This window comes from Anoplophora glabripennis, unplaced genomic scaffold, assembly GCF_000390285.2.
Source record: "Anoplophora glabripennis isolate ALB-LARVAE unplaced genomic scaffold, Agla_2.0 scaffold1512, whole genome shotgun sequence".
NCBI classification, from domain to species: Eukaryota; Metazoa; Arthropoda; class Insecta; order Coleoptera; family Cerambycidae; genus Anoplophora; species Anoplophora glabripennis.
In genome coordinates, this window is record NW_019417632.1 from 1,548 (window position 1) to 20,677 (window position 19,130).

Genomic DNA, 19,130 nt, shown 5'->3' on the forward strand with positions numbered 1-19,130 from the left:
ACACTCGATGGGCATATGCAGGTTGCCCGGCTTGGGCCAAATATTGTGAATTAGTGAACGACTTACGTTTCCAATTACTCTCTAGTCGTAGGTACGTATAAGAAGGCAAGGGACGGCATTGGTTAGTTCAGCGGCCACGGGCTAGCCCGAATGTTATGTTGGTTGCTGCTGAGATCACGATTATTATAAATTTTAAAATTTGGTAGTGGAAGTAGTTTCAAAGGAGGTAACGCATTTTAGATTTAATTTTATAAGAATAAGGTCAAATCATTTTTGTATATGTATACACATTTTTTTTTTATTCTGACATTTTCAGAGTGGGTACAGAAAATTGAACTATTATTTCACTCATGTTAAAACTACAACCTACACAGAAATCAACTGAAACAATAATACTTGGTAACTATTTTTACATTTATTCCTAATTCCATCACTTGTCTTAAGGATTGTATCCACTATTTGATTTGCGTAGTAGATTTTGTAAAGGTCATCTATGCATGAATTATTCTGCATTTTTGCATTTTGTCGACAAAGTACTTGATACTCTTGTAGAATACTGAATGACAATACAAATATTTGCCTTTCAAGGCACATTTGATGATATTTTAACGTAATATTCATTAAAATGTAAGTAATCCGCAAATATCTGAGAAAATTGAAACTGTAACCCCTACAATGCCTCTATCGGTGAAAAGAGAATTTGATTTTCTATAATATGATGCAGAAAAATACAGGGTGTTCCATTTAAATTTAAAAAGTTTTGTCGGTTTAAAGTTTTCAAAATGTAACGTGAAAAATGAGACACGTAGTATAATTTTCTTCAGGTAATTTTGATAGCGGAAACTAGTGCATCTTATGTTCTTTGTGTATTCTGAAAAGTAAGTGAAAGCTCCCAGAACGAAGAGAGATATGAGGAATTTTCGAAACATTTGCACCTGTCAAAATTTTTATAAAATGTCGATTATCTCGAAAACGGTTAGATTTAGGTACAGGCAAGCTTTAACATTTTTGATTTATTTTTAATTTATCTTGTCGATAATGTAATAATATATAGGGGGTGTTCCATTTAAAATAACGAAGTTGACAGCTACTTCCGGTATAACCGGAACTGCTACATTGATGGCATTATTTTCATTGAAGAGAGCATATCTGATAATCCCCGTACATAAAATTTCAGAGTCATATTGTCTTTGGTTCGTCTGAAACGTGTAATAGGCCACTTATCCTGAAGAACCCTGTATAACTGGTTGTTTTTAAAGCTTTTATGGCCCATGTTGATATTTAAAATACAACAAATTTTCAGGTTGTTGGTTTATGTACCTGATCGCCGGCACTTACAGACTTACATTACACTTCCTTAGTCTTAACTAGGAACCTGTGACCTGTCCTTATCATTCTCGGGCTAGGATCTGTGGAGACGGACCTGCTATCAAAACCCCTAGGATTGCCCTGATATTCATTTCGTTTTTTTTTTGGGTCAAACATTGCTATGGGCAGAACCTGTTCCTCACATAATGAGATGTTGGGTAGTAGCCTCTGTAACTGGTCAATGCTTTAAAATGTTTCGTCATTTTTCACTGTCAGCATCTTCAGAGGTGTTTTTTCCAAAAGCTTTGCCCTGACTGCTAGTTAAAGTTAAGGAAGTACATGGTAAGCATGTAACTGGCAGCAACCAGAACCATAGACCGTAGCACTTTATATAATTAAATTTTTCATTTGCTATTTTCACAACTTCTATGTAGCGTTCTTTACCATTAACGTTATCAATAGATTTTTTTATTTTCATCTCATCCATGACTAAATTGCATAATACTGGTTTGTTTCCATTGTTTTTTTTCTCTTCGTTAAGTTTTTTTTTTGTAACAGCATTTAATGATTCTTCGTTGATACCAGATGTACATTCAACATTTCTATACCATTTTGCTATCGTAATTGGATCGCCTTTGGAGAATAGAAGTGCAGTGTGGAAGCAAATTTTCTTAAGAGAAGAGAATGATTCGTTTCCAAATTTCAGAAGCATGTGCTGGAACCGATTCCTACAATGATTGAAAAATATTATTAATTTATGACAAAATTACATTTTCAATAGTAGTTATATATGAATTTATTAAAAATGGGAGTGTTGTAAATATTTAAAACACCAAAATTTGGTTTGTCAATATTATTCATCGTAGATTATTTTATTCGCATAATTTGTTTTCGTTTTTAGTATGGTACCAACTAGGTGATTATTACAAGCATTAAAAGTTATATTAGTTTTAGTATGTTGATACAAGTGAGAAACAGTTGATCGTATGCGAGTGTGAGGTTTCGCTTCGCTTGGGCGACAATCACACGAGTGCAAAATCAATTTTCGCACACGTATTGAACGTCATTTTTCGATACAGAATGCGATTGATCGCACACAGAGCATGCGTAAATCGTTTGTTACACACACTGTATCGAACATTTTTATTATTATTGTAAGGTAGTATTAGAGATCAGTGAATAAAAAAAAGTGAACAATTTAGTCCAAAGTTAAATTTACAAGAGGTGTAAATTGTTTGTTGTCTTGTCGGTCTTCGACATTTATTATCTACTCGGTGTTAAGTAGATTATTATCGTAAACATAAATCCAATAAACAATTAACTCTACACGCTTATACATAACAAATTAAGTGTATAGACCATGTTTATGAAGCTGTATAAAAAAATGTATACAAAATAATATAGTATAAACTATGAATTATAAAAATCATATAAAAAAATGAAACATTGATGACATTTCATTATTACTAAGTCACTTGCAATAAATAGACATTGATCACTCACAATCAAAAGATAGAATTCTTAATTTTCAATGCAGGATAAAAATATTTATTTGGTTTTAGAAAGTTGACGTGTATACAATAATACACTGTCATAAAATATGATTTATTATCTTGAAACCATCTAAGTATTTTATACAACTGAAATCTTTATAAACAATGTGCAATTCATCGTAGTCACTAGTCATACAATGAGTTAAAGGTAAGTATCTTGTATACATATTTTTCATATCCCATATGCTCACTTAATATAAAATATGTTTCTTACGACGATTTAGCCTATACGTAGTATTTTTCATACAAGCATACTGTTACAATAAGAATATACATACAAAGTGTCCCGAAATTATTGCAACAAAATTGGTCACAGATTCTTAAGACAAATTTAGGGGACCCATATTTTTTATTTTTGCTAAGTGGCCCCCTTTTTCGGAGTTACAGCCCCCTGAAATCCGCCCCTAAGAATAATCTTTTTTTTATATCTGGGAACCCTGTTGTACGAGAATCACGTTTATGACATATGGAATCTGATAGTGCTACGCTTTTTGGCAAAAAAACCCCTTAAGACACTTTTTTGTGGGCTCCCTTGTCTTTGGAACCAAAAAAATTTGGTCGCTAATTTGAATTTTTTAAAAATTATTAGTTAGCTAGAAAGCCATTGAATTTAGAAACTTTTTTGTCTTGATATTTTTTTCGTAAAACGCAATGTTTTTGAGAGAAATGTCAAAATGTGGTCGAATGCATATCATGATTCGCCATTTTTCTCAAGAACATTGGTTTTACAAAAAAAATATCTAGACACAAAATGGCTAAATTCAATGGCTTTCTAACTAAAAAATTTTTTAAAAATTCAAATTTTCGACAAAATTATTTTGGTTCCAAAGATAAGAAGGCCCACGAAAAAGTGTCTTAAGGGAGTTTCTTGCCAAAAAGTGTAGCATTATCAGATTCCACGTCATAAAACTCCTGTGTACCAAATTTAGTGATTTTCGTACAACAGGATTCTGAGATATAAAAAAACTTCTTAGGGGCAGATTTCAGGGGGCTGTAACTCCAAAAGAGGGGTACTTGACAAAAAGAAAAAATATCGGTGCCTAAATTTGTCTTAAGAATCTATGACCAAATTTTGTTGCATTAATTTCGGGCTACCCTGTATTTCATACAATGATCATACATCTCCAAACTGTCATAAAAAATCTCATACTTGATTATTAGTCACTTCATTGGTTTACCGTAACAATAATAATTCATACAATATGATGACCATACATATCTTTTACTGAATTCCACTTCCACTCATTACATTCAAATTAAAATAAAATCGTTTTTCTAACATTTTCTATATAAACAGTAGATACAAAAATTTAAGTATGTATACATACATTGTTAATGATTTTTCCTGTACATTCACTATTGATCAAAATTGTAAAAGATCTCGATGAATATATAGTATATACTTAATTTCAACCTATTCGCATTTATTAACATTCATACTTACTTCAAGAAGTTTTGAAACCTTGTCCTTCAAATACTTATGATTTTTCATATGAGAAGTTAAACATTTCACATCAGTAACTCTCTTCTTGTAGCAATACACCCTCGTACGTCTTACCTGCAACTTTCGCTTTAGAGCAATAACTTCATTTTGTCTATTAAGGAGGATTCTTCTTATCATTGGTAGATTCTCCATTGTAAATGGTATTGAATCCATATCAATATTTGATAGCGACTTTTTGTGCATACTGCTAGATCTTATCGTGGTAACCTTAGAGCTGGTAACTTCACTGATACTGAAAGAATACACATACATTACATAAAAAACACACTTGTTTCACAGTATATGTATACGTGTATACCTGCTATCGTTACTCTCCTGTACATTGGGATCAATCAAACTTAACTCTACGTCATCTGACACAGGTGCTTCTTTGCTACTGGACACTTGGACACTAAAAAAGGTTTCTGTTCGAGGTAAAAAATTATAATAATTTGTATATATTGTGTAGAAAATTTCTATTATATGTTCATTTGACCAACAACATATTTTAATTATTTATGTCTTCAAAACAATTTTATTATATTGATGGTAAATTTCGTTTTGTTCCCTTTCAAAAGGTCTCCAAAATGCCGTTGTAAATGCATTATACATTTTTCAAGTTACTTATACTCGTACTTACATATAAAAGCTCAGATCAAGACCATCCGGATCATCTCGTTGTACTTTACAGTTAGGTAAGCAAAATTTTTTCGGCATTTTGCATTGACAAATTAAAAAAGGGGAATTGATATAGTAAATGAAATGTTTTGCTACTTAGTTTGGTTAGATATTCGTGAACACAGATCAAGAATTCTTGGATCTGTGGATTCTGTATTGCCCCACATTAATTCAAATTAATCTGGGGTATTGCCAATATGCCAATCAGGGGTTATAATTTTCTAAATAGACCAACAATAATAGATTAATGGAATCCATGGCAAAAAAACGAAAGAATTCGCCATAGTGTCAAATCTACAAAACATATAAATACAGTCAAATCTGTGTATCCCTTTAAATTTAAAGAAAATTATTAATGAAACCAATGTTAAGGGCCCCATATTCTTTAAATAGTGTTTTCCGCAAAGACAAATAATTTCAAATATTTAATAACTGAATAATCTAAAGCTTATCAAATAACAGGAATGTTATGTCATACCACCTGAATATTTTCAAAGACGCCGCAGTAAAACGAATAAACAGGTGCAAAAAACGATCAAACCATCAAGGTTTTAGGTACTGAAATCTACGAAAATACTAACTTTTTTAGACATAACTCCACATATAAATATTCTTATAACATTTACTTACTTAGTCCTACATATAAAATTGTTTACTTTTAGGATAACAGCAAACGCATGTTTTACAAACGCTTTTTTTTAGTTATTATTTTATTTGGGTAAATTTAAATGGTAATAATGAATAAACAAAACATCAAGGATTTTATTTTTGTGCTTACTTTTGTTCTAGACGCTTTACTTTTTAAGATTTCGGTACCTAAAAATGCCAGAAATTTCACCATTTCTCGGCCAGGGATATGGCCACCTTAACCTTAAACACTTTTGATATACATGAAAACTAATTTTTCTGTTTTTAACTTTTTAATAATATTGAAGAGTTAATGCCTGAAATTTGAAACTGCTTTAAACAAGTGAGTATATACTGTCCAATTTAAAAACTTTTTGTATTCATTAATCTTATGTAGTATGTATGTACCGTTATATACATATATTAGCGTGGGAATTAATCATTTTGTTCCATTTATGTTTTACCTTGAAATGATTTACTTTAAAAGCAAAACAATCCTTTGTTAATAATTGTCGGTATAATAAAATATGAATGAAGAAAATAAGAGAAAGACAGAAAGTAATGCAGAGGTAAGGAACATGTTTTTATTATTTACTTGGAAAAAGGATAATTTTAATTTATACACGTTGAAAAGGATATCTTGTATTACCTACTTATATGCATACAACTAATAATTGTGTAAATAATATGTATTTGTAATGAAAATGTTGAACTTCCTATATTTGTTAAAAATAAATAAATAGAAAATACCTATTGAGAAATTATACCTATTTTTGATATTCTGTTCCTTTTTAATTCATACTTGTGTAACACGTTGTAAACCAAATAACAATAAGTTTGAGATAAAATAACAGGCACTCATTATACGTTATAGTTATACAAGTGTTTTTTGATAAAAATGTATTACTTTCGAATGAAAAAAAAAAATTCATTTTTCAGGTTACAGATCCCAGTCAGAATAAACTGGTAAAGAATGGTGTTATTCAGTGTTTCATTCATTCCTATGAAAAATATAATGCATTATCTGTTCTAATAGCAGTAGTTTCCGTAATTACTATTGTTATTATAGCTGCAGATGAGTGCAGACAGTGTTTTATTAAATTGAAAAGCGAACCTCAATCTAATAAAGAGACACACTTAAAAAAGTTTTGGGTTTATGGGAAAAATATCCAAACTGGTTATTTAAAGGAAGTATTTACCATTTTGGAACGATTAGGTTATGAAAACAATCCAAATGCAACAGAATGGGACTTACTATGGGCTCATGAATATCCCTTCCGAAAATTACATTCACAATTAAATAATTTAAAACCACATCAAAAAGTGAACCATTTTCCTGGATGTGGCTATATAACAAACAAAGTTGACTTAGCCACAAGTGGCTTAAAATATATTCCTCCGGCTTTTAAATTGCCAGTGGATAAGGAAAAATTTTTAGAATATTCAAGTAAATATTCAAATATTTCATTCGTACAAAAGAATAATGATCATAGGAATATCCAAATTAGAAAAATCAGTGACATTGATTTGGATAAAGAAGGAACATTCTTACAGGAATATGTTGATAAACCATTGTTAGTTAGTGGACATAGGTTTGATATAGGAATTTATACAGTTATAACTTCAGTAGATCCCTTGAGGGTATATATTTATAACGGAGATGCTATTTTAAGGTATATTGGTCTTTATTGTATAATTATGATTAACTATATTTACTATATTTAATTCATTATATTTATCTATTTATATTTTGAAGTAACTAATAAAGTGAAAAAAAATTGAAATGTCAAAAGAATTGGTGTTTTGAAACGTTGAAAAGGAAACCACTTTTAATGTTTCTTTCAGATTTTGCTCTGTGAAGTATTATCCTTTTGACTCTGAAAATTTGAACAAATATGTAATTGGTGATGATTATTTACCTATATGGGAAGTACCTGCCCTGGATTACTATTATAATGTACTTGGTTTTAGTATGAAAGAAAGTCTCAATGCATTTTTGAGAGCTCAAGGGAGAAATCCAGATGTTATTTGGGAGCAAATTGAAGATGCAATTGGTTCAGTGATTTTGGCTAGAGAATCTCTGATAGTAGATACCTTAAGAAGGTAATTATAAATTCTACATTTAGGTCCGGTACTTTGAGTCTTGGTTAAGACTTGATTAACTAATCAGGCGATTAGAGTGTGAATATACATGTATAAAATAAATCAGAATATGTATAGTCTAATCATTTGATTAAATAACCAATAAGGCTTAACCGAGACTCAAAGTACCGGGCCTTAATATTTAATATTCATATATAGGTAGGAAATAGGTTCATTTTCAAGATGTAATAAACTTTAAAAAAATACATACAAGAAGATAAATTAAGGTAAACAGAATTGAACAGTTTTATTTTGTAAAATATTAATTGACTAGTCAGTATAAAGGATTTACATAATAAAGTGTGTATTCTTATTTGATCGTTAGAATCTGTATTGGAATTATATTTTAATGAACTTGTAGAAAATTGTCACCAATGACTTCATTTTAGTGCTATTTGCACCAATGTCAGATTCAGTTATTGTTTATGCATCATGTTGCATATTAAAGATGAGTAAATTGGTTTATTCACATTTAAGGGGTAACACCACTGCTAAAATAACAAGCTTTTTCGATTTATTTTATTGGAAGAAAAAGAGAATAATAATGTTCCAGGATGTTAACCATATCTTTAAGTGTTCAAAATAGTACAAAATGGCGACACGAGATCCATTCTCGCGAGGCGTATTGAATTTGAGGCGCTCTACGGCACGTAGTGTAACCGACACAAATTTAAGTATGAAAAAGAACAAACAATTTTCTCTTAATCTACATGAGTATGATTAAAGAAAGGGGATTGTGAAAACATTAATTTGTTTGTGATTCGTGACCATTTGAAGTAAAAAGTTTAGTTTTTAACAGAAAAAGGCAATTATTTGTCAATAAATAATGTTAAAATCAATTTATCAATAATCCCATACATACTTCTCAATAGAATTAAAATTATTGGAATTATGCTACGTGCCATTTAAAAAAATTGTGTTTTGAGAAAAAGGCCTATAAATATTTGAGATATACCGTACTTTCACGGGAAAACATTACATAGGAGGTGTTCAGAATGTAGTAGTGCACCGTGATATTCCTAATTCAATTATCGTTGGTTAATTATGACAGTTGTTGTCAACAATTTTTTCGACATGTATCGTCAATAAATTAGAAATATATATTTAAGAAATAATTGGTTATTAATACAAAGGGTCAGTAATAATCCATCAAACAGAGATCATTGGGGTCTCAACATTTGGTCCAATCGAGCAGGATTTGTAATTAGCGTGGTTTGGTAAACATTTGGCCCTTACATTGAGACGAATTAAGTGTGGTAATATTCGAGCGGCATCGCAGAAAAAACGAATCGGAGAAATTGGACACTAGCAGCGACGTCGGCAGACCTCTGGATATATTGTGGCAGATTATAGGAGAGTAGTAGTAACAGTAATCCATACCACATAGCAGTAATCGTGAAGCCAGGTTGCAGTTGCACGGAGAAAGCCAGTGGAGTACAAATTGAGGGTAAAAGGCTGGTTGATTTGTGTTAGTTGGAAAAGTTGGTAAACTATTTAAATTAATACTTTATTATCTCAACTGGTTATTGTTTAGTCTTATCAAAATGACGGAAGATTTAAAAATGTTGGTTAGAAAGAGAGGTTCTATTAAAGCACGCCTTACTCTTTTTAAAAATTATTTGGAAGGTATTGTTCAACAATTATCTACAAGTCAAGCTAATATTGTTGATGTAAATACTTCAATCGAATTGGAGTCGCGTTTAGACAAATTAAATACTGTTTGGTTAGAGTTTAATGAGGTACAGACCTTAATTGAGGTAAGTCATGAGAATTTTGATGAACAATTAAAAGAACGCGAATTATTTGAAACTGCATATTACAAAGCGATAACTCAATGTAAAAGATTGCTATCTGAATGTAAAAAAGAGGAAGTGGTTAGTCATAATGGCAGCAATATGGTAGAACCTAGTGCTGTAAATTCTGTAACTATGCAAACAGCACCAAGGTTGCCAAATATCCCAGTTCCAAAATTTAAAGGTCAATATGAGCATTGGTTAGAATTTCGTGATACGTATGTGTCTCTTATTCATAATAATAAATCTATCGCTGAAATTGAAAAATTTCATTTTTTAAGAGGTGCATTGGAGGGAGATGCAAAAGAGGCAATTCACTCACTGGAATTTTCTGCAGCGAACTATAAAACGGCATGGGATTTGTTGTGTGAGCGTTATAATAACACAAGTTACTTAATTAATAATCATATAAAGTTATTATTTTCATTACCTACATTAACTCGGGAATCTGCAATAGAATTACGGAAATTATCAGATTCTATGGTTAAACATTTAAGATCTTTAAATACATTAGGTCAAAGTACTGAAACGTGGGATGTCATGATTATTTTTCTGGTAACCAGTAAATTGGATCCGGTTACTTATCGCGAATGGGAAGAAACTAAAGCTAGGGATAAGCTCCCAACTTTAGAAGAATTTAAAGTTTTCCTTAAAAATAGAGCTGAATTGTTAGAGTCATTGGAAGGTAATAAACAAACTAAACATAGAGTCACCTCTAAATCACAGGCTTTTGTAGCAACCAATCAATCATGTAGTTATTGCAAAGGCAATCATTACATAAATAATTGTGCCGATTTTCTTAACCTTAGTGTTTATAATAGATTTGAACAAGCAAGACGTCTCAAACTTTGTTTAAACTGTTTGAAACCAAATCATATTAGTAAAGAATGTAATTCTGTAGGGTGTAAAAAATGTAAAGCACGACACCACACGTTGTTGCACTATAACAAGAAACCCTTGGTTGCAGAGGGATCCAATGGGCAGTCTCAGGAGGCAAGTGGGATGGAGTTGACAACGCCTATCCCTAGTTCAACTCAAAGTTCTTCTGTGGTAATGGCTTCATCAGAATGTAATCAAATGTGTGAGGTATTGTTATCGACAGCAATTGTTCAGATTCTGGATTCTAAAGGGTATCCTCATGCTTGTCGTATTTTATTAGATTCCGGATCNTAAAAATTACCTATGTGGTAATTGATTTTCAATACCCTGTTATTTTGGCATGTTTCGACCGGTAGACACGTCAATGTCGGAGGAATTTCTGTCGGACAAATTTAAATCGGCATTTGCAACAAAATTTCCAATTACTTAAGCTAAAAATAAAAGATGTGGTCTTGAGTTTTCAAGACCCCGGGAAATTGCCATGTTTTTGGACTTTCCCGAGTGGAAAAGCGGAGGAATCGAGAAAAGTCGCAGAGGAAAAATGTGGTAGACTCGTCAAAACGAAGCTCCTCAGGAGTTATAAAGTATGTGGTAATCAACTTTCCAGGGGGGGCCTGTACTGTCGACTATTACTATACTAAAAAAGAAATTCTAAGACAGTGTTCCAGCGAAATATGTAAAAATATGCAGACAATTTAAATTTGTATCAGTATTATTTAAAAATTATATCATTTGCATATCAAATGAGAAACTGATGTTAACTTGATTAAAAAAAAAAACACTTGTTCAATAGTACTTTTGTAGGTATGTATCTATTTTTTGAAGTAATAAATTCTACCTTGATTTTCTGAAAATTTTCAAATGGTTTCTTATTTCTTTTGTAGACTGTCAATTTTAAATTAAAATAACAGAATATGAAATGTAAAAAGAAGTTGTTAATAAATTGAAAAATTATTTTTTCAAAAATTGGGAAATTATTTTTTCATAAAATTGAAAAATTATTTTATCAAAAAATTGAACTATTTTCTCATGGTAATGGTGGAATTTAGCAAATCTGACATATACTCATTTTTAGGTTTAAATCAAAACGCAACTTTTTTGAAATGATGCGAATGGATTTTATAATTGATGAGAACTTAAATATTTATTTGCTTGAGGCTAATATGAGTCCCAATTTGTCGAGTGCTCATTTTCCTCCTAATAAGCTGATATATCATCAAGTTTTGTATAATGTTCTAGGACTGGTGGGAGTGGCTGAATATATTTCCAAAAATTCACTAAAAACTAGGTAAGTTTAAAATATCCTACAGATTTCGCTCAATTTGTACGAACAGGACCATACAGACTTGCAAGAATGTGCCAGATACACAGTGTGCGGAGAAAAAAGTGGTACGGTTTCAGTCCTGCAAAATCTTTTTTGGTAAGATTTTCTGAATGTACGGATAGGAATTGCAGTGTGTGGTGCTGTTCATTCCACTTAATAATAATAATAATACACAGGCGCACTGACCACAGCGATAAATTCAAAATAATTATTTTTTGACTATTATTTTGTTTAAACATTTTCCGGCATATGAAAAATAAGATGTATGAAGAATTAGTAAATAAAATGCGTCAAGAGAAATGGTTATAACAGTTTCAAATAGGTTGCTTCATTTATTCTCAAATAATTATACCAGTCTCCTGGTAATATTAATTGTTCTAATAAATTGATATGAGAAAAACTATTTCTTTTTAAAAGCCAATTCTTGTTCCATTTTGTATGAGCAAAAAACAATATACATTCTTGATTCGTGCGACTTGTTCTGTACAGTCCTGTTTGCACGAATGGTACGAGGTCTGCGGGGCCTTTAAAATACAAAACGAATATTTTCTTTTTGCATTTTCTTTTTTACATTTACTTTTATTTTCGTAGTAAAAGGCAGTATTACACTAGGACTATGAATTAATTTTGATGGATTTTTTTTGTAAATTCAAGGCTTTATTGTGAAAAATTGTACTTTATTATTTTTCTCATATTTCTGGCAGCATACAGATTTTTCCTCAAAAGAACAACTCATATTTTGATGCAATCCACCAATCAATCCAATATTTTGTATTATTGTAAGATTGGAAGCACTGCTTAGCCAGGCCGTATTCCATGGATTAGAACAAGTAGTAATCAGATGGAGCAATATTTGGTGAATTTGATGGGTGGGGTAAAACATCCCATTTCACGGTTCTAAGTATTTTTTGTACTTCATGAGCAACATGTGGTCAAGCATTGTCATATTGAAAAATTACTTTATCATGCCTTTGTTTGAATTGCGACTTTTTTCCTTCAATGCACAGCTCAAATGCATTAATTGTTTATGGTAACGTTCACCAGTGATGGTTTCATTCAGTTGAAGCAGCTCATATTACACAACACCAAATACAGAGCATGAGCTTCGAACCAGGAATATTCAGCTTTGCCGTCGATGTTGATGCATCACTAGGCAAACCTCATGATTTTCTATGCTTAGGATTATCATAGCGTATCCATTTTTCATCATCAGTGACGATATGTTGCAAAAAAATTTTCCTTTTTGCCGTTGAAGCTATTGTTCACACGAAAAAAATAGCCGTTTAACAGCTCTCGGCTTGAATTCGTATGGCACCCAATTTCCTTGCTTTTGAATCATACCAAGTGCATTTAAACGTTTGGAAACTGTTGTGCAATCAACATTCAACCATTCAGCAAGTCATCTTGAGTTAAACAGGATGGTCTTTGTCAACTGTATTGAAATTACCGTTTCTAAAATGTCGAAACCAATACTCACACATTTTTATTGATGGAGTATGTTCACCATAACTTTCCAACATCACTCGATCACTTTCAGCAGCACTTTTTTTGACTTGAACAGGAAAAGTAAAGCTTCCCCTAATTCGACATCTTCGGAGCTGAGAAAAAATGTTATTTATACCTCAACAAAATGACACATAAAGCGTAAAGCTTAATGACAGAGCTTTGACATGAATATAGTTACAGAAGTGTCCGATGCGATATAGTGTAAGTTACACCATCTATTGTAAATCCCTCAAAATTAATTTGCAGTCTTAATATTTTGAACACATCTATAGTATTTTGGTTTTTAATTTTCATTATGTAAAAACAATCGCATGTACGAATATCAATAGATTCATAAAGAAACATTTAGATAAATATTTTAAGTAGTCATAAAATGTGATATTTTTTTGTAAAAATATAGTCCAAGTACTTTCTGAGAATTTCTGGACCTTGAAGAAAAAAAATAATAGCATTAGCATAGAAATGTTTAATATTTAATTTTGAATTTTAAATGTATTTTTAGGTCAAAATCTGAAGAAGAAATGATAGTTTCAGATAAAAATATAGCAACATTTTCGAAAATGTGTAACAGTAATTTATGCAGAACAAGTTGTGTTTCTCTTGAGTGTCAGTTATGTAAACCTTGTTTATCTTCAGAAACAAGGCAGTATCTTGTACAAGCTTATAAGGAACATTTGCATATAGGAGACTGTAAAAGAGTATTCCCTCCATCCATGGTAATTTTACTTAATGAAATGTATTGTTTTTCTTACATGGTATACATTTTTCATCCTAAGTGCCTAATAATTAAAAGGTATTTTTAATTTGTGAATATTTTTTTAGGACCAAAAAGAAGCGTTTGAAAGTATCAATTTAGATAAATTTTCACCTGAGAATCAATTACAGTATAGATGGTTTCAAGGAAAATGCCAGTTAGACCAATCCTGGTGTTAATTGAAGTAAATTTGTGAAATATATTTTTTTATTTATTGTATTATATATATTTTTCTTAGACGATTTTTTTCCTTAATCTTACTCCTGGAGACGGTCTAGATCAGCGGCTCCCTTTTTCCTAAATGTCTGGCGTGTTTCCCTTTTACCGTTTGCCACGAGGGACGCCAAGTGATGACACAGATATGATTGCTTCTCCATTGCGAATTCTTATTCTATGCTTTACGTTGATGTTCCACTTTCTAATTTGTTTTGTTTGACCTAAGACGTACTTTGGATACTTGCACTTTATTTTAATAAAATACTGTATTATTTTCAATGTTTTTTGTAATGGGTTTACAACTGAAGAAGAGGGAGATTCACAACTTATCCAAAAAAATTTAGGAATAGACGCGGCATGAGAAATGGAGTCAATAACGTAAAAAAAATTTTTGTAAAATCCTTATAGTTTCTGAGAAAAAAATTATTGAAGTCATAGTACCTTCAACCACTACATAGCTGGACAACTGTAGTCTCTAGCGTCATCCGCAATACGCGTGGAGAGCCACATGGCCTTAGCGATTCCGAATGCTGAAATCCGTCGTTGCAATAGTGCTTACCTGTTATCTGTGGTGTTTACAACAACAGTTTTTTAGTAGTTAGTGTCAAAAATGGTTTGCGTGTATAGTGTCTCAGAGTTGATGGATATCGTTTTAATCTATGGTGAAGCAAGACAACATTTGTATTGTGGTGAAGCATTTCTGTTATGGTGAAGCAAGACATCATTTGTGTTAGTTCGTAGAAAGTGATTAAGACGGACCCAAATGTCTTTACACGTTAGTGGATAAAATTTTGAACAGTTGTTGTAACATCGTGTATGTCAAATGATTTTATTATTTAAAAACACAAATTAATTTTATTAAAGGCAAAAGCATTTGAATTTGCCGATATAAAATAGGTGCTATAATTCTATTTATTTCTTTCTTTGCAAAAGTTTTTGTCCGGTTTTATCACACCGCCATGCCGGTCGCATTGTGTGAGGTCAGGTTTTACAGTGGACCAGCTTCCAGTGCCGTGCAGAAGTGTATTTTTAAATCATTTTCGAACTGCCCTTTTAGATTTTTTCTTTACAAAATTGTATTTGTAAGGGTCCCCTGTACAGTTGACGCCACCCAAATGTGAACGCATTTTAGTAGTTATGGAAATTTCATCTGGATTTTATCGTAGTAAATCCGACTTTTTTTAGTGCCGTAACACAGAGAGGGTATTCTTATGGATAAATTCGACCAAGGCATTGTCTTCCGCGTCACTGGAAATCTTCCCGACACCTTGCCTGATAGATCTTTGTAATTATTGTTCTCGCCAGCGTTGTTTAATATAAAATATACAACTCTTACTGACATTTAAATCAGCAGCCACTTCACTCAAAGACCAATTATCTTCTAATTTAGCTATAGCCCTTGCTTTATGCGCTTCAGTTAAATGCTCCGGCATATTTCACGTTACCTGTTTACATTTAATTACGTTTGCTCTAAATGACAGATATGTATATTTGACAACTATTGAATTTTACGACTATGATTTGAAGTTTAAATTACACCGTACAATATTACCGTTCACATTTGCGTGGCGCCAACTGTACATCCAGAATTTTTTTTTTGGATAAGTTCTGAATCACCCTGTATATCACTGGCGGGTCTGCTACGTTAGTGTCTAAAAATCACTCTGCACTGGCTAAAAGCACCTGCGTTTGATAGCATACAGCCTCCTTAGAGTGCCGGTACGTAAAGCTTTACAAGCTTTGTATGAATTGGCGGCATGAGAGAGCTGTGTATGAATGCAGCATGAAAGCTGTATATGGAAGCGCTGGCCACTGATTGATAATTTTTAGGATTATAACTCGAAATGCAGTTTAAAAATTTATGAGCATTATTGATTTAAGTATGTATATCGTGACACGGTGGAGATAATACAGTGGTTGCAATACAAATTCTGAAGTATCGGTCGAGTACACACTTTGGTTAAATAACTGCGGAAAACCTGGGTTAGTGTTCGCACACTGGCTGGTTGAATTCCGCTAGGTGGCCTGATGTATAGTTCTGCATCCTCAGGAAATACAGCTGTCTATGAGGAGTTGAAAGCCTGAAACTGATGTGGGTTAATAATACCGACCCTAAGGTCAATTCAGGGGTGCAAATTGAAGTCCCTTAGATGTTATTTTCGCCACAATTTGGGAAGAGGGGATGAAGAATTTTGATGTTCCTAGTTCTTGTCCGCGACTTGAGAGAGAGATCGGCATACGCTGTCGTCGTCCGAAGGAATGGGAACTCTTGGTGGCAATCTTCTTGTCCGTGTGACTTGGGTGTGAATTTTTGAAACATCGGTGAAAAATTTTAGACACGTCGATGAATCATTTCCCTGATCTCTGTGGTTGGAATAACGTAGCGCTTGGTATTGCGCATGTTTGTATCAGTGTGAATGTCGCTGAGACGATTCTGCGGGAATCGCGATGCCTTGCAAGAAATCTTAGAAAGTTCGGTGAAAAATTGAGTTTGCGAATTCTTTTTGTCAGTGGAACTGATTTATATTGCTATTTTATGACGGGAGTTGCGCTGTATGAACTTCTGTTGCAGAATTATTGCAGCTATTCAAAATGTAGGCGAATTTTGACATACTATGACAATATACAGTGCCGGCCCGTTGAAAGTGGATGACTCTTATAAGCAAATTGTCTATAATTGGCCTTTGTGAAGCTGACTTGAAAATGTGAGGTTTAAATCGGCTGTCATGATGTCAAATTTAACGTGTGTCTATCATCATACTAGTTCTAGTGAGCAAAACAAATCCAAATTAGGTAGCAAATTATTTATTTTTCCAATACTGAAATATATTATACATTCTAACGGCCATTCATTCGCCGTCGACGAGATCTAAAAATGAAACACTTTTCGTCGTCAAAAAAACGCGATTCGTAAAGTTAGTATTTTGTCCAAGCACCATTTTTGTCTATAACACTGCAATCTACATGGCATTGATAAAATTAATGTTCTTGTTATAATCCTCAGTGATGTTATCCCATGCGTTTTCAATTTCCCCCCAAAGTTCTTCGACGTTAACTGAATGGAAGTTTGTCGTAAATTTTTTTCACCATATATCCCCAGGACTTTGAGGGCCAAGGTAAAACATCGATGTTGTTATCAATGAACCATTCTGACGCAACTCTTGAGGTGTGAATTGCACAATTATCCTGCTTGAAAGTGAAATTCTGAGGATACAGCATGGTCACAACAAACATCAGGACTTTGGCAGAGCTTATCCAAGCCCAAACGTTAATGGAGAATCTATCGCTGCGCTGTGTGGGTTTCACATAAGGCTTCGAATACCTTATAATCTCTGGTGGGTAGACACGGACAGAAGCACCGGAGCAAGACTGAAAACTTTTTTCGTCCGAAAATATAATATTCTCCCAGAAGTTGACTGGGCTTCCTACAAATTGTCTTGCAAACTCTAACCTCTGTTCTTTATACTGGCGAGTCAAAGCAACTGTATTTGCGGCCACATAATTCTTCAACACCGAATCTTTCACCCGCTTCTTTGCAGTTCGCACTGATCCACGAAAATTCGTCTCAAACGAAGCCGCTACTGCCATGTCAAAAGGATTTATTCTTAGGTGGTGCTTACTTTTCGACGTCCACCTCCGTCAACATAACTTACATGACCCTCCGCAATCCATTTTTCTTCGAGTTTAAATATGCTGTTCTTGCATACCTGCAGATCATCCGCAATGACCAATCATTCTGAAGTAAAGTTATAGCTCTCACTTTCTCTGGTTCCGTTAAACGCGGCATCTTGAATTACCAAGCAAATTACTAATGACACTGACATATACAAACTTGTCATAATAAGAAGTAGACCACATCACATTAGAAAAATAAATCGTCCACTTTCAAAGGGCCAGCAGTGTACTAACACAACATTGTGAAAAGTCCAAAATTTAAAGGTTAGGAACAAACTTTATTAACAATTTTCTCTGAAGTTCTGGTCCGATATATGATATATGTAAACCATATTAGCCCCAGAATAACATGAATTAAAAAAAATCTTTATCTCTGTAGATTGGTAAACAGTGCACAAAGACACTTAGATGTGGAGTGCCCCCCATCTCATAACTTAATTTGACAATGAAAATTTACAGAATATGTTAATAAGTAACAAACACTTTATTACATTATACAGGGTTCTTCACGGTAAATTAAATGATTCAGAGAAATCAAAGATAATACGATTCTGGAATTTTGGTTACGGAGGTTATCAGATATGCTATCTTCAATGAAAATGTAGGAGAACCGCAAATATCTGAAAAAATCAAAATCCCTATGATGCCTATATCGGTAAAAAGAGAATTCGATTTTCTATAATGTGGTGCAAAAAAATACAGGGTATTCCATTTGAATCTAAAAAGTTTTGCGAGTTTTAACTTTTTAAAATGTAGCGTAAAAAGTCGGACACTTGGTAACATTCTCTTCACGTAATTTTGACAATAAAAGGTAATGCATTTTATGTTCTTCTTGTGTTCCGAAAAACAAGTGAAAGTTTCCAGATCGAAAAATGATATAAGGACTTTTTGAAATGCTTACATCTATCAAAATTTTTAGAAAATGGCGATTTATCTTGAAAACGGTTAGATTTAGGTACAGGGAAGCTTAAACATTTTTGACTTATTTTTATTCTATTTTATTGATAGAATAATATACAGGGTGTTCTATTTAAAATGAAGAAGTTGACAGCTACTTTCCGTATAACTAGAGGTGCTACGTTGATGGCAAAATAATCTACCTAGATTATTACACCACAGTTACTACTAATAGAGTATTAAAAAAGTAGGTTACACCATTAACCACAGAATCTTTAGGTGAAAACAAAGGGAT

At 32.6% G+C, this 19,130-nt stretch overlaps 2 protein-coding genes across 4 annotated transcripts; one reads left to right on the forward strand and one right to left on the reverse strand.

The window, feature by feature from the left end:
- Window positions 1–1,088: 1,088 nt before the first annotated feature.
- LOC108915492 lies at window positions 1,089–5,075 on the reverse strand. Its single transcript, XM_018721539.1, has 4 exons — window positions 4,985–5,075; window positions 4,664–4,756; window positions 4,420–4,597; window positions 1,089–2,036 (listed from the first exon to the last, which is right to left on the reverse strand). The coding sequence occupies exons 1-4, from the start codon at window positions 5,059–5,061 to the stop codon at window positions 1,980–1,982; spliced, it is 405 nt and encodes a 134-aa protein (XP_018577055.1). The 5' UTR covers window positions 5,062–5,075; the 3' UTR covers window positions 1,089–1,979.
- Window positions 5,076–6,075: 1,000 nt separating this feature from the next.
- Window positions 6,076–14,542, forward strand: LOC108915491 (tubulin polyglutamylase TTLL4). 3 transcript variants are annotated; one of them, XM_018721537.1, is made up of 7 exons: window positions 6,076–6,218; window positions 6,589–7,322; window positions 7,495–7,752; window positions 11,539–11,751; window positions 13,796–14,009; window positions 14,116–14,231; window positions 14,286–14,542. In XM_018721537.1, the coding sequence occupies exons 1-6, from the start codon at window positions 6,177–6,179 to the stop codon at window positions 14,224–14,226; spliced, it is 1,572 nt and encodes a 523-aa protein (XP_018577053.1). In that variant the 5' UTR covers window positions 6,076–6,176; the 3' UTR covers window positions 14,227–14,231; window positions 14,286–14,542. The 3 variants fall into 3 exon arrangements, with proteins under 3 accessions (XP_018577053.1, XP_018577052.1, XP_018577054.1); XM_018721536.1 differs by having other exon boundaries at window positions 14,116–14,286; XM_018721538.1 differs by having other exon boundaries at window positions 7,621–7,752; window positions 14,116–14,286.
- Window positions 14,543–19,130: the final 4,588 nt, after the last annotated feature.

Coding starts and splice junctions, on each gene's coding strand:
- LOC108915492 (XM_018721539.1), bottom strand. CDS start 5,061: ATGCCGAAAAAATTTTGCTTACCTAACTGTAAAGTACAACGAGATGAT. Junction 4,598..4,663: donor CAGGAGAGTAACGATAGCAG/GTATACACGTAT, acceptor GTATTCTTTCAG/TATCAGTGAAGTTACCAGCT. Junction 2,037..4,419: donor CTCTAAAGCGAAAGTTGCAG/GTAAGACGTACG, acceptor CAATCATTGTAG/GAATCGGTTCCAGCACATGC.
- LOC108915491 (XM_018721537.1), top strand. CDS start 6,177: ATGAATGAAGAAAATAAGAGAAAGACAGAAAGTAATGCAGAG. Junction 7,323..7,494: donor AACGGAGATGCTATTTTAAG/GTATATTGGTCT, acceptor TGTTTCTTTCAG/ATTTTGCTCTGTGAAGTATT. Junction 14,010..14,115: donor GAGTATTCCCTCCATCCATG/GTAATTTTACTT, acceptor ATATTTTTTTAG/GACCAAAAAGAAGCGTTTGA.